We start from the raw sequence: 12,664 nt of genomic DNA, 5'->3' as shown, positions 1-12,664 counted from the left end.
TTTGATGTTAATTTATTAACAGATTTTGGCTATGACTAAACCATGATTTTCGGCACGGTTTAGTTACAAGTTCTGATCAGTTTTTGACAAGTTGTCATGTCAATGTCAAAGGAAATTTTTCTTTTTCATCAATTTTTCCTATGTCAAAGCCCAGCATGCTCCTGCTTAAGTTCCAATTTGTACGTGTATTGTGTGTGTGTGTCTGTTCTCCAGCGGCTCTGAGTGGTAGCACAAGTCCCATGAATGGGTCCATGGTGCAGGAGTCACCTCTCTTGGCTCAGCAGGTAATGCAATTGAATATAGTAGTATATTTTTGTTTTTTCTTACAGAAGTGAATTTTCCCACAAAGGTTGTTGGGTCAGTAGTCGTACTAGTGGTAGTAGCAGGCACAACAGACGATGGCGTTTATACTGTTCTAGTATACATTGTATGTCCTGTGATAATTTTATTTGAGGCTGATTAGACCTGCGCTTGTCAGAAAATGCAGGTTGACATGAATGTGAGGAAATGATCAATTTTCTATAGTTCAATAGTTGATGGATGAATATCAACATGACAGCATGCGAAACGAAAGTCGTCTAAGAGAGCAGCTGAGGCTGAGGGACAAAATGGAAATACTTCTATATTAAAGTACCCAAATGAATGGTATTTCTTTCTCTCCTTCCACCCCCCCCCCCCCCCCCCCCCCCCCCCATCCCCCATCCTTTGTTTTGGTGAGCTTCTGGAGGTGTTCTACTGTCTGTCTAGACAAGAAGAGCCTGTATAGTGTCTTATGGTCTGTTTCTTCCTGTAAGATCAGAAAGGATGTTTTGCTATTACTATAATTTTTCCCTGTTACTTGGTTTAGTTTCCAGGCAGTTTTGTGTTATGTCTGTGGTGACCGGAGTGTGGTCAGAGGAGAGAGAAAAAGCTGTTCTCACTGAAATTGAGCAAAGGAGTATTTGATGGGGAATGATTTGTCGTTAATGTACTCAATAACTGGGGTCGTGCAGAGAGGTATAAGACTAGGAGTGGACCATCAGTGTGGTTGAAGAGCTAAGAAATTGGACTCTGCAGTCACAGGAGGGTCTGTGATTTGATCACTGCTCTTGGATTTACATCAATGGCTCCTTGTCTTAATGTGGAAAGACAAGTGGGTTGGGTTTTTTTCAAAAGTTAAGTGTAAGAAAATTTTAGACAGTTTTCTATTTGAGTTGATTCATAGGTTTTGAATGGTGAAATATATTTACTCTTTTGGGCTTTAGTGAGCATGTTGACACAGTAAAAGTCATGTAGTTTTTGGTAGTCCAGTAAACAAGAGACAAGGCTCAGAGGGAATATAAACTATGTGCTTCTTACACACTGCGATATACTATGTCCCCTGTGCACTGAAAAGGCCTGGAGAGTTTTGTTTCGTACTTTTACGAGAAAGAAAGTGAAAAGAGTAGAAAGAAAAGGAGAATGATGCTATCAACATTGCCTTCCAGCGACAGGCTGTACATGTAGCACTGAGAACCCAGACATTTTGTCACAGCTGTTTTGTTCTCCCCAGGTGGCCTCCCTGTGTGATGCGCTGCAGTACAATAAGCAAGAGGTGATTCACTTGAAGGCTGAAAGAATGAAGGTAAGTGTGTCAGTCTTGTGACAGTCATACCTCAGTGATTTTCGTTACTGTCACAATAAACCAGTCTATTAGTTTAAGTACTGAAATATAATCCTACAGTTGAAGACAGTCTACGAAAAGTGTTGTATTTTCTCCATTCTTATCCAAATGAAAGAACAGAGTCTGGTTTTATAGAAGAAGACCTGTGGCAAGTGGCCCCGTGGGGTGGCCATGCGTCGTCATGCATCATCACTCATTTTTGCATTATCAAATTGCTAAAACTGAGATTTACTATTAGCTTTACTCACTGGTCTCACCAGCATTCAAGAAATTTTCATTTACTTTTCTTCTCTGCAGAGACAAGTGGCGTCCCTTAGGCCTCTGGCCATCCCCAAGAAGCCAACGGGACTCTCCAGTAGCACCGGAGCTGTGTCGATAGGGGATGTCCCAGAGACCGCCTCGGGCAAGGCCGACCTCAACAAGCTGATCAAGAAGACCAAAGATTTACTTCAGGTCAGAGAGAATGCGTATAGAATTTGTCAGTGCCTCCGCATTAGCAGGCATGTGCTGTCTGTGTGTTGGCTTGATATTGTGCTGGAAGCGCAACTCTACAGACGTCTAGTATAATGTTCCTGCAAAAAGGCAATTAATATGCGCCTGCAATCCAGCAGAAATGGAAATGTAGCCTTTACGGGGCAATAATGAATACATATTGTGGTTAACCACTTGATACATGACATGGGAGGTTCTAGGGATCTAGGTTTGAGCCCAGCTGTGAGATTTTTTTAAGAGTATGTTCACGGTTCTGTAGCATTTGCTATGTTCTTCCGGAGAAGAAAGTTATGGTGATTGCACTGCTTCTTTTTACCCAAAATGCAGTCTAGCATACACAAAGCAAAATCAATGGATGCGGAAGTCTTATCGTTTTTGCGAATTTCACTATGTATGTGTTTAAATTACCAAAAATATACTGCATAATGTAAGAAAAAAATGCAGGACCTAAAAATCTGTTGGCTATGTACATGCTAGACTGTATGCTAAAAAGGGGCATTTATCAATAACCACTCCTTGACTTCCACCCCCCCCCCCCCCCCCCACACACACACACACACAGAGGCCAAAAGATGAATTAAAAGATAAAGCTGTAGCTTGCTTTGACCTTTTTTTTTTTTTACGTTAAAAAAAGTCCATTGTTTGAGAATTTTTTTTACAGGCATTGTCTTTCCACAGGAAGCCAACAACTTGAGTGCATGCCCAAGGGTAGTGGACATCACTTCAAGAAAACCAGGTAAAAAAAAATGAGATTTGCTTATTCCCATGATGGTTATCCTCTCTTCTGAAGGTCTTTCTTCCCAGCTCTGTGCCTGTTATGTGTTGTCACTTATGCCTCCCTTTTTTTTTTTTTTTCAATTATTGGCTGATCATTTCAATGGGGATTTTTATTCTCATGTTGCTAAGTTCACAATTTTATGCTTATACTGATTTTTTTGTGTGTATATTCCTGAAATTTGTAACAGAGCATGACAAGTTGTTACACTAAACCCCACAGGGCAGTTCCACTGACTGAAGCGTCTTTAGGCCATTCCCAAAGGGTGGACATTAGCTTGTTCTTATGCACAGTAGAATTGTAAATGGGCTGATTCAACAATGTCATGCTCATAACTGTGCCTGAAGAACTGCAACAGGGAACTGCTGCTTTTTCTATCCTAATCCTTACTATTGTCATTTTCCTCTACTTCTTATGTATGTATGTCACACTCTTGTGACCAGCTATTTCCCAGGTGCCTTGGTAGTCGAAGCAAACTTTGTGCTGTTGAAGCTAGAGAGGTGAGCAGAGTAAGCCTGATTCCCTGTAAAGACCTCTCCTTTGACATCCACCCCTTGGCGCTCATATGACCTTATGCAGTTGCGAGTGCCGTAAAACCTCTACTAAAACTAAAAACTGATACACTAACACACTGTACTGTACGTAAAACACTCCTGGGTTTGCATGGAAGAAACAAAAAATAGAGGATAATATCAATCTGTCAGGGGTTGTGTGTTTCAGATTTAAACTGAGGCGTGCACTTCAGTGATGGGTGCTGAGTCGGGACTAAAGGAATTAAAAGATTTGTAGTTACAGCACAGGAACTCCCAGATGATACTGAATAAAAAGAAGGTGGAATTATCAAATCAGATGATGTGACATCTTTTACTGGTGACAAATGTCAATTTATAAAATTTGCTTTCATCATTTTGTTGAGAATAAAATTTTAATGAATTATACCTATGTGTTGTGATTGTTGTTCTAATTCTAACGACATTGATTTCTGCAGCTGCTCCCCCAGTGACAGACAAGGCAGGACCAATGAAGCAGCTGATTGGCAGGACTTCTCAGTTGACATCTTTGGAAAAACAAACTCAAGAGGTGAGGCCACCTTACCTTTCGGTTGTTGTTTTTTTAGCCTTACTTTGGTCTTTTCCACCATATTGTATCTGGATTTATACAGTGATCTGTTCGGTGAATACAATAAAATTGAGAGGATTTACTTATTAGGATGTAATTTCAATGAAAGTAGCTGTCTTTTTCTTATGGAATGTTGTGTTTTTTGTCTTTTCTCTTTTTTGTTCTTGTTGTTTTTCTTGAAAGTGTTTTGTTTTGGGTTTGTTCTTCTTCGTTTCAGGGGACAGGAGTCTTTTTCTACCATAAAAATGTTAATTTTTCAGCTGAAAAAAATTATTTTTTAAAAACTGTGAACCAAATCCTGACCAAAGTAATAGTCAAAGTATTTGTGGTATATATTTTTGTCTTTGTCAGCTGCAAGTTCAGATCACAACTCTGCTAGCTGCCAACAGGACTGGTGGCCAGGTGCGCACGGACTTCTCTACTTTCCCAACCCCACAGTTTGCGCGGGTGAGTGTTCTTTGTCTTCAGCCAACTAGTCACAGCTCTCTATGGTTACCCAACCAGTACACACAGAGCCTCATTCATGCTTCTTTTCATAAAGGCAGGCACACTATAGTGATGATGGAAGAATTATTGGTTATCTGTTTAGCGCACGCGGCATTGTTGTCTCGTCAGTACTTGGAGGATTTTTTTGCTCAATTTGGTGTTAACCTTTTGCCACTCGGAGGCGCCGATGTGCGCCGTCATCGCTAACCCCCGTGGTTGCCGATGTGCGCCGACACGCCCACTCGATTCACCCGTTTGCACTACTTTCGTTTCTACGTTGTCTCGCTTCCTGCGAGGTCGCACGAGATTGCCGATCTTATAGCAAGAATCTAGAGTGGTTACCCTTTACTGTCGTGTTTATTTGGTGAAAATCGATCGAAGCACGCGAGAGCCGCGATTTTTTTTTATTTCGTGCTTTTTATAGACCTAAATCTAACTTCGTGGATGAAATATTGCGTTGCTACAGGCACTGTATACGATGGAGACACTTATAATTGGGATTTAAATGTCGATATCGTCGACCAAGGGGCTAGATCTAGTGCTAGTAGTACAAGTAGTCACTCAGACACTCAGTCGTGAGAGAGAGAGAGCGAGAACTATAGTAGGAGAGCGAACACGGTGTCACAGGTCTAGATCTAGGCTCTAGGGGAGGGGAACAACTATGATAGTGATGTTGATGGTGAGATCGTTGCTGGAGGAGATGATTTAGAAGACTCTGATGAAAAAGATAGGCCTAGCACCCACAGCACTTTAGCTAGATCTAGATCTAGTACTACTTGCTGCACTACGACGTAGAAAAGGGAGGAGCAACACTGGGACTGTGGGCTCTGTCAAAACAAATCCTTTAGAGCATGTTGTGATCAGGATACATGGTAAAAAGGGGTTGTGCCACTACTGTGTAAAGGTGGCGTCGGTGGCCTAGTGGTTAGGCTACGGGACTTGTAATCATGAGGTTGCGGGGTCGGGGGCTCGAGCCGCGGGCCCGACGTTGTGTCCTTGGGAAAGGCACTTTACCCGAATTTTCCTCACTTCGCCCAGGTGGAAATGGGTACCCGGCCATAGACAGCGAAAGATCTTGTTAGTATGTTAGTGTTTTAGCGCCTATGTAATGGCTGCTTGCACTGTATGCTTCCTAGGAAGTTGAGTTCATTTCAGAATGTTCTCAGGTCTGCTGGGGTAATAGTATAGATTGTGAAGCGCATAGAGCTTGCTGTTGAACAGGGATTTGCGCTATACAAATGCTATCTATTATTAAAGGCCAGAAGCTTTACAAAGCCTGGCAGAGGGAGTGAGACAGTGACAGAATGCAATTTGGGCCAGGTTAGGCCTTGCAAAAGGCTGTGCTGGGTAAAACATCATGAACTTCTGCGGGGATAAAAAGCGGGTTGTGTCTTTTGGGGGGGGGGGGTTCACTTCAGAATTTTTTTTTACCTAATACACAATGATTTTTCTTACAGAACCATACCTTTTCTTGTAGTTTATTCATTTATCTGTGCTCTGACACCTAAACTGTAAATTTAGACTCATCCTCTGATTTTTTATGATTTTTTAAAATAATATAGTCATACAGTCTAAGCGGAGTTAGGTCCCTTTTGCCAGAATTTCAGCCTTGTTGGGCAGGGATAGCTCTGAGGGTTAAAATCATACAAGAACCTTAGCTTTTCTATTTTAGTAGCAAGCTATTTGACGGTACCTCTGATTGGTTCTTCTTCTTTTCTCCACCTCTCTTGTCTATGTCTGCATGTTAGGCGTTTTCCCCAGCCATAAATGACTTTTATCCATCTCTTTAACTAGGTACCAGAAACTAAATTTTCAAAGCAGCTGTATGCCAAATTTATCTGTTCCATTTGAAAGGCCTATATCCACTAAGCATTTTGGTACCATTCTTTAACCTCTCAGTCAATTTTTAAGAAAATGGTAGTTGGTTAAAATTTGATAAAATTTGTTAAAGTCAGTCACTGGCTGTAGACCCATGTTTCACAGACAATAAAAGAGTACCAAGTGCACTAAACATCTCCACATGAATAGAGTACAATCACTATAACAAATATATGGAGCCTAATTTTTTTTCAAGACTGTGACTGTGAGATCATTACAAATCAGTATTTTATCACCTCAAACACGATGATCTGTCGTTATTTCGACAAAAACAATGAGCGTTGACCCGGCCGACGCTGCACCGGCCCCCGCGGCGAGCAAGTCTGCTCTATACTGTAGTGTACCCCGCATGCGGGGTCACGTGCTTTCCGAGTCTCGCGGATGGATTGATGAAAAATAATTACAAGCTAATTACTTTATTCTAATAGGAAATAAACTGATCTTTTAATTGATCTATTTTTAAGCCGGTATTTCACATATTTTGTGTAAAAAGTGATCTATAAACATTTTGACAGTATTTTTAAAAGCTTTCTATTTAAACGCCAAAGGCCAAATATTTACCACGGGAAAGCCCGTTTAAAGCTCTGCAGTTCTCCGCCAATGAAAAGACAGTATTTAATCATCCCTTGTTCCGTGAAGCATTTGAATGCACGCGTGTCAATTTTTGAACCGGTCGACCACGCATTCCGACCGCGAGGGGCTTCACTTTCGTCGGCGATTCTCCAGCTCCTAATAATGGGACATATAAACAACTTACACCATTGTAACGAGGAAAAGCTGAACATTTACAAGGTGTATGACATTTGGTGTTTTATAGCGAAAGAGCAAAGAAACAGCGATCGGAATTACCCCTATTTCACCGATACCACGTGGTCGGAAGGCCGCGAGCGCCCGCGAGGCTGTGTTTACGCTACCTACTTTAACTCAAATTGGACTCGGCTTTGGACCAGATCCTCTAGAAATATTTTCTGCCTTTCAGTCCATACCTACAATACATGAAAGCCAGTGAGGGACATTTTCAACATCTACTCTTGGAAAGCCTGCTAGGTTATCATCCGAGAACTGGAAAGATAAGAAAACTGTCATGGCAGAAAAGTGGACTGCCATTTCACCACATCAGTCAAAACAATTGCTCTCATCTGGTGTGACATCCCACGACTTGCAGACAACCACACATAATGGAGGACTATTATTATTACAGTCCGTGCCGGCTTCAAGCACGCCGGCCTTAAGCACGTTTCGGACTCAAACACGCTAAACGGCTCTTACAGAATTTTTGCTATATAAATTACATGCCTATAAGCACGGTAACTTCGGCTTCAAGCACGCTTCATTTACAAGACAGTCAATATTTTCATGATGACCCATCGAAGTTCGAACACAGTTTACACCGCAGCAGTGGAGTGTGTCAAGAGAAACACAAAAAACGCAAGTGATGGACACACACACTCACACGGGCGGAGAGGAAGGCAGAGAGAAGCACACAGCCGTGCACGCGGACATAGGATCTAGCCTAGGCCTAGGGCAAAGCTACACACGACCAAAAAAAAAAAATACAAAGAGAGTCGGGGAGACGAGAAAGGGAGGCTGGCTGCGATTTCACCCTTGACCCTCGCTATCCATTAATCCTGATTGTGTATCACGCGCGAGGTGGGATGAAGGCGGTGGTACATGTATAAGTGGCACAGCGGGCAGTGGTACGCACAGGCCGTGTGTTACAGTAGGCCTAGTGTGCTGTATCGTGACTGGCCGTCTAAATTAAGTTTTCATTTCCCATTTGACCTCAAAACAAAAACAAACAAGCGAACAAAAACTACCATGGCAGCTGTCTAAATAACAGTGAACACTTTTGTGGGACCGCTATAGGCCTACTTACTGTTGTTACACGGGGAATTTTCTACATGAAAATCTCTGGATTATGTCTACTTCGCACTCAAACACGCTTCGGCTTTAAGCACGCTTAAGCTTTCTCCCGATGACCGTGCTTAAAGCCGGCATGGACTGTACTGAATGAGTTGTGCATTTATGTTATCAGTGGATGGATTAAAAAATAAAAATGATAACTTGTAAAAATTATGAGTATAAGTTTATCATTGTGTACATTATATAAAAATGTATTTTGCAGTTCTGATATTGCACTGTACTAATTACATTGTAAACTGGTCGGGGGTTGTTTTTTTGCTTTGATTCTTTTTTTTTTTAATTAAATAAAAAAAATCATCAGTTTGTAAATATTTGGAGAAAATGCAAGGACAGTTAATCAAAGTTTTTGGGGGGAGTTTATTGCTTCCAGAAATGAAATGGTTCTCATTCTCAAATTTTGTTTTCAAGAATTTACAAAGAAAAAGATTTTTGGTGAAAATGAATGTGTGAATGACAAAAGTGTGTGTGTGTGTGTGTGTGTGTGTGGAGGGGGGGGGGGTGTGCTCGCTGACACCATATGGCATTTTTGAACAGCCAAAAGTACTAATTATGTTATTGTTATTGTTCTCCTGTCCAGATGCTCCATGAGAAGACCAGTGATAGTGTCAAGATCGGAAGCATTCGGATACCAGTCCCATCAGGAAAAGGTGACGTTATCCCAATCAGTGTGCAACCAGACCAGCTACGCCGAATTCATGGAAAACTTATCATGTAGTTTTGTAGGATTTATGTTTATATATTTTCATGACTTAATGCTTTTTCCCTGCCAATGTATCTGTAGTGTTTCCTCTTTCTGTATGTGTTTGTGTTAGCATTGACAAAAAGTTGGCTTCCAACCCTTTGAAGAGAATCACATCATCATTAAAGGCCTTATCTAGAATGGATCTAGTTTACTTTAAGTTAAAGTTTCATGATTGAATGAGAAAAAATGTTACTATGAGAAAAATATCCATAAATGAAGCAAATCATTAATAGGAAAATTAATATGCTGTTTATTGGGAAGCCCGAGTATGTGCACATTTTGGTTAAGATTGACAAAAAAGTAGTCTCTGATGGTCCTAGAGGGCATGGTAGTCGATTTAGAGCAAAAATTGATCTGATGTTGTTGTGACAGTGCCTTTGCACTGCCAATTGGATATGCTTTGTCTCAGTGTTTCTCTCTCCTCTCCTGTGTGGATCTCTCTCTCTCTCCCCTAGACAGTAAAGCCCTTTTCATGGTGATATGTTTCTCTTCAAGTCTGCTGACAAACAAAAACTAACTCACCTTATCCCTGCCAAGATTGTGCATTGTGAACAAATTTGTTACGCTTATATCAACAACCCTGGTCCCCCTTTAGTTGGGTTTTTTTTTTTGGTATGATTTCCAGCACAATTTTTGTTGGTTGCAAACTGTGATTGTTGTATTCTTTCGCTAGTGATACGGAGCCAGTCATTGTACTGTCATTTGTCCTTTGTTTATTGTACCTGTCAAATGTAACTAAATGTTCCTCATAATACTCATTTGGGAGTTGTATTGTCACCCAGTGGGTGTTTTGTTGTCACACAGTCAGTGACCAACTTGACAGACGTATGCGAAATTGAAGTTGAAGCCAGATCCATCTGGTTTGTCCAGGATCGGTTCCTTTCAGAGTCAAAATAGTTTTTTTCTGTTGGGGGAGCACTTTGCTTCGACATGACGTATCATGTGTTTAGAGTGGCATTGAAATATTTTTTGTGAAAATATTTCCTTGGCAGAAAGTGAGACCTGATATTTTACAACTTTTAGATGAAAAACAATCGGTTTGTAACACTTTGAGGCTATAGATGTTTTGTCAAACAGAGACTGAGACAGCACATATTTAATTCCACTGTATCTCATTTTCCCTTGGACTACAGTTTCCCTGCATGAACAGTTTTTCACAGGATTGAAAGTGCTTTTTCGATGGCAAGTAGGTTTTACTTTTAGATCAGCTGTGGTACTTGTTTTGTGCCCTACAAAATGTCTACTCTTTGTAGATTTACATGGACACTTCTGTAACAAGTGGGTTCAGCGACAAGTCTACTAAAATTGGGGATTTTTCGTCATGTTCCCAAAGCCAAGTACTTTATACTCCTGTTGCAGACTGTCAGGCGGGGTTTTCTGAAGGGTCTGTTGGTTATTTTTATCAAGACTCATGAGTAGGGAGAAAATCGGCATTACCATGCATGTACTTGAAATTGGATGATGTTTCATGACTTCTTATTCATTTGACCACAGAAGTTTATCAGGTTGTGTAACTGGCCTGTCTGTTTTTATTGTTGTGTTCTATGTTTCTTGTTTCAGGAAGTGATTTTTTATTTTATTTTGGGGGGGGGGGGTGTCAAGATGTAATTTGGGAGAAATGGAGTGAACATTCTCTTCTGATAATTCTACCTGTGTTCTGTATAAGAGTGACCGCCTTCCCTTTGTGTTGTTGTGTGTGAAGTCTTAAAGAGAGAATTTTTTGAGAGCTTGGTATTTGTTCAATTGTCTTGCCATTCTACAGGTACTAGCCCTTTCGTTACAATGAAAGTCTTATTTTGAGAAAATTTGTAGTTTACCGGTACTTATATTTCGCAGATTTAAAAAGTTTCTTATTAGTCTTATGCTGGGAAAGAAATGTTATACAATATGAATTCTCCAAGTGGTAACACTTACCTTTTTTTTCACCTGTTTACTCATTCAAGTTCATGAAAAGTTTGGTTGGGGTAGGAGGAGAAGAGATAAATAAGAGACCTAAATGAGAACATTTAATATGGTTTTTCCAAAGAAATGACGAATGGTCCAGTTTTGAAAGGGTTGGTCATTAGTTGTTCTTATGTTTAATGTGTAGACAAGTTCTTTTTACTAAGGGGTTTAGTGCAATCACTTTTTTAAAATCCTGTTACTACTCTCGTACCCTTTTAAGTTCTGTCTTACAGTCTTTGACTTAGGTGCAAAGTTTAAGGTTTCTTTTCAAGTCATTTTTGTGTCAATCTGGTTTTAGAAGTTGCATTAAAAGAATGTAACAGTTACGAAACAAGCAGAAGACCAAGGTTACTGAATCCTCTGTTGCACATAACCAAATAAGGTTTAACTTAATATTGGAAAGGCTTAGTGCCTCTTTTGTCTATTTGGTTTTGTTGGGAGTTTTTTGTTATTGTTTTGGTTGGGGGGGGGGGGGGGATAACCTTTGAAATATAGAATTGTAGAAAAAATTAATTCATAATTTGACCTATTAACATATTTATGATACTAATAATCTTGAATGTAGGCCTACTTGAAGGTATTTAATGTATGTTGTTTTATCTTATCCTTTCACATTTTTCATGCACTGTAAGTTTATGAAAAAACTATGGTAGTAATGTGCCCCTGAAAATAGACTGTTCATTTTGTCCATCCCAGGTTTAAGCCTAGCTCTACTAGCTTTTGCAATTTCTTTGAAAAGTGTTGAAGACTTATATTTATGATAAGTTGTTTCATGACTTTCAAGAAGAGAGTAGATAGCGTCACAATTGTGTTATATGCTAGCAGGTGCTGGAAGGAATCTATTTATCATTTTCAAATGCTTTTGCATAAAATTTATCTTGTTTAAGAGCTTTGATTTCTTTCTGCTGGTGGTTTGTGAGGAAATCAATAAATACATTGATTTATGTTTGCTTCTCTTCTGGTTGTGTTGTTGTACTAAAAAAAAATATTTGTTTTTTGTGGGTGTTTTACTACGGTGCTGGCAACTGCGTACGGTCACATGAGTGTGGGGGACACATTCATTAGGCATATTCAGTTTGGTAAGAATGAATTTAATTTTGCCCAGGTGGTGGCCAAAGCTTACTTTTAACCGAGAAAGCAAGGAGGAGTTCGATCTTACCCACCCTAAGATCAGGGGTGTGGCTGAAAGTAAAGACACCAATATGAAGGAGCCAAGGAGTAGCAGTAGAAAGAGTCAGGAGCCCAGAGGACTGAGGAGGGGGCATGGGGTGGGGCAGAAAGTGAAGATAAAAGCAGACGACAGAACATGATTTTAGAAAGGAGGAAAGGAGAAAATGTTTATTTTAAAGAAGAACATTTTCTGTTGCGGTCAGTATGCGAAGCAAGGACCTATTGAATGAGAAGCGAACATTATAACCTCCAGACCACGAGAGCCCACTTGTACTCACAGAATACGAAATTGTATTTGCGCTATAGACATCCCCGTAAACACTTGTTCAAAGATTTACAGAGCCCATCAACTAAGAGCTAGCCACTGAGCCAAGGAGCACAATTCAGATTACCAACATTTTGATGGCATTTTCATAAACTGATTTAAGGTCCTGACATTTTCATGAAAATGAGAAATGAGCAAGTTGAACTGGAAAGTAACACCACGGAGTCC

General features: G+C 40.2%; 1 protein-coding gene across 5 annotated transcripts in view; it reads left to right on the top strand.

Moving 5' to 3' along the window:
- The window catches only part of LOC101847462 (dynactin subunit 1), a 57,058-nt gene extending 45,109 nt beyond the window's left edge, over positions 1–11,949 (top strand). For all 5 annotated transcript variants that reach the window (XM_013082664.2, XM_013082661.2, XM_013082682.2 and 2 more), the window contains 7 exons: positions 214–284; positions 1,532–1,603; positions 1,940–2,095; positions 2,813–2,870; positions 3,898–3,989; positions 4,380–4,475; positions 8,893–11,949. In XM_013082664.2, coding sequence (XP_012938118.1) covers positions 214–284; positions 1,532–1,603; positions 1,940–2,095; positions 2,813–2,870; positions 3,898–3,989; positions 4,380–4,475; positions 8,893–9,030 — 683 coding nt within the window. In that variant the 3' untranslated portion in view covers positions 9,031–11,949. The remainder of the gene's footprint in view (positions 1–213; positions 285–1,531; positions 1,604–1,939; positions 2,096–2,812; positions 2,871–3,897; positions 3,990–4,379; positions 4,476–8,892) is intronic.
- The last annotated feature ends 715 nt before the right edge of the window (positions 11,950–12,664 follow it).

Source organism: Aplysia californica, unplaced genomic scaffold (genome assembly GCF_000002075.1).
Source record: "Aplysia californica isolate F4 #8 unplaced genomic scaffold, AplCal3.0 scaffold00009, whole genome shotgun sequence".
Taxonomy (NCBI): Eukaryota; Metazoa; Mollusca; class Gastropoda; order Aplysiida; family Aplysiidae; genus Aplysia; species Aplysia californica.
Note: the sequence above shows the minus strand (reverse complement) of the source record. Positions and strands in the feature narration are given on the sequence as shown.